A 1,229-nucleotide genomic window follows, 5' to 3' on the forward strand; every position below is an offset into this window, starting at 1 on the left:
CACAGCACACCTGCCACAGCACACCTGCCATAGAACACCTGCCATAGCACACCTGCCATAACACATCTTCCATAACACACCTGCCATAGCACACCTGCTATAGTACACCTGCCATAACACACCTGCCATAGCACACCTGCCACAGCACACCTACCATAGCCCACCTGCCGTAGCACACCTGCCATAAGGAGGACAACCACACACTCGGAGCGGTCTTGAATGGCAGCTTTCATCAGAGCTGTGAGTCCCCGCTGGTCCCTGCGTTCCAGGTCCAGGCCAGCAAAATAGTTGAGCAGGAGAGTCACCAGAGATATGTGACCTGCAGAGACAGGACCACAAAGCTAGTCTTTCAAGGCACGGGAATGCTGAAGCCTGGCCTGGGAGACTCTTGAGCAAGGTTTGGGGCTGCTGTCCTAAATGCTGGGAGCAGGGACATGGGGGGAGTTGGGGGTGAGAGTGGGGTTGGTGTGGGGTGGGGGTGGGGTGCTGTGTCTCACACCTGCTTGAGCGGCCAGCATGAGGGCCGTGTTCCCTTCTTTGTCCTGCTGGTTCACATCCAGGAAAGGGCAGCAGCTGAGCAGAGCCACAATGGAACCAAAGCCATGGTAACATGCGACCATGAGGCCTGTCTGGGGACAGAGCAGCTTGGACCCCCACTTTCCATTAAGTTCTCCTTAGGACCCCCTTCCACCTCCCCCCCAAATCTGTACTTCTCATAAACCTTATGAAGATGGTTTTTACCCATCTAAAGAGTTGGGGGACAACTCTGGGACTCTCTGGGGAACCAGACCAGAATGCTATTGTGAATCCTGAACTGGTCTCAACTGCTCTGGTGAGCCCTGGGGTATCTCACCCTCCCGTTGCTGTCCACTTGGGAGGCCTCCTCTGGGGACACGCCAACATCCAGCCTGGCTTGGAGCTCAGTGAGGTCATTGTGGACACATGCCCAGTACACTGTCTTCAAACTGCATACAGGGGTTGGGGTCTCGTTGCTGGGGCTGGGCGGTGCCTCGGACATGTCCAGTCCTCTCCAGGGCAATAGTGGCTCCTCTGCCTCCAGCCTGAGTCCCTCTTTATTCAGCAAGCAGCTATGATAGAACGCCAAGAAACAGTTCCTCCTGCAACCCCGAGTGGATGTGTCCCTGTAGCTGCACCGTCTCCCCAGGGAAAACCTTTATCCTGGTGGGTGTCTCGCCTCTGCCTAGACCCATGACAGGCAGCCAAGACAT

At 56.1% G+C, this 1,229-nt stretch overlaps 1 protein-coding gene across 1 annotated transcript in view; it reads right to left on the reverse strand.

Annotated features, from left to right (window-relative positions):
- Nucleotides 1–943, reverse strand: part of Ankrd33 (ankyrin repeat domain 33) — a 2,973-nt gene extending 2,030 nt beyond the window's left edge. The window contains exons 1-3 of the mRNA XM_028782265.1: nucleotides 854–943; nucleotides 500–629; nucleotides 179–319 (exon numbers count right to left, since the gene is read on the reverse strand). Coding sequence (XP_028638098.1) covers nucleotides 179–319; nucleotides 500–620 — 262 coding nt within the window. The 5' untranslated portion in view covers nucleotides 621–629; nucleotides 854–943. The remainder of the gene's footprint in view (nucleotides 1–178; nucleotides 320–499; nucleotides 630–853) is intronic.
- Between the last annotated feature and the right edge of the window lie 286 nt (nucleotides 944–1,229).

The sequence above is a fragment of the Grammomys surdaster genome, unplaced genomic scaffold (assembly GCF_004785775.1).
Source record: "Grammomys surdaster isolate TR1022 unplaced genomic scaffold, NIH_TR_1.0 724, whole genome shotgun sequence".
NCBI classification, from domain to species: Eukaryota; Metazoa; Chordata; class Mammalia; order Rodentia; family Muridae; genus Grammomys; species Grammomys surdaster.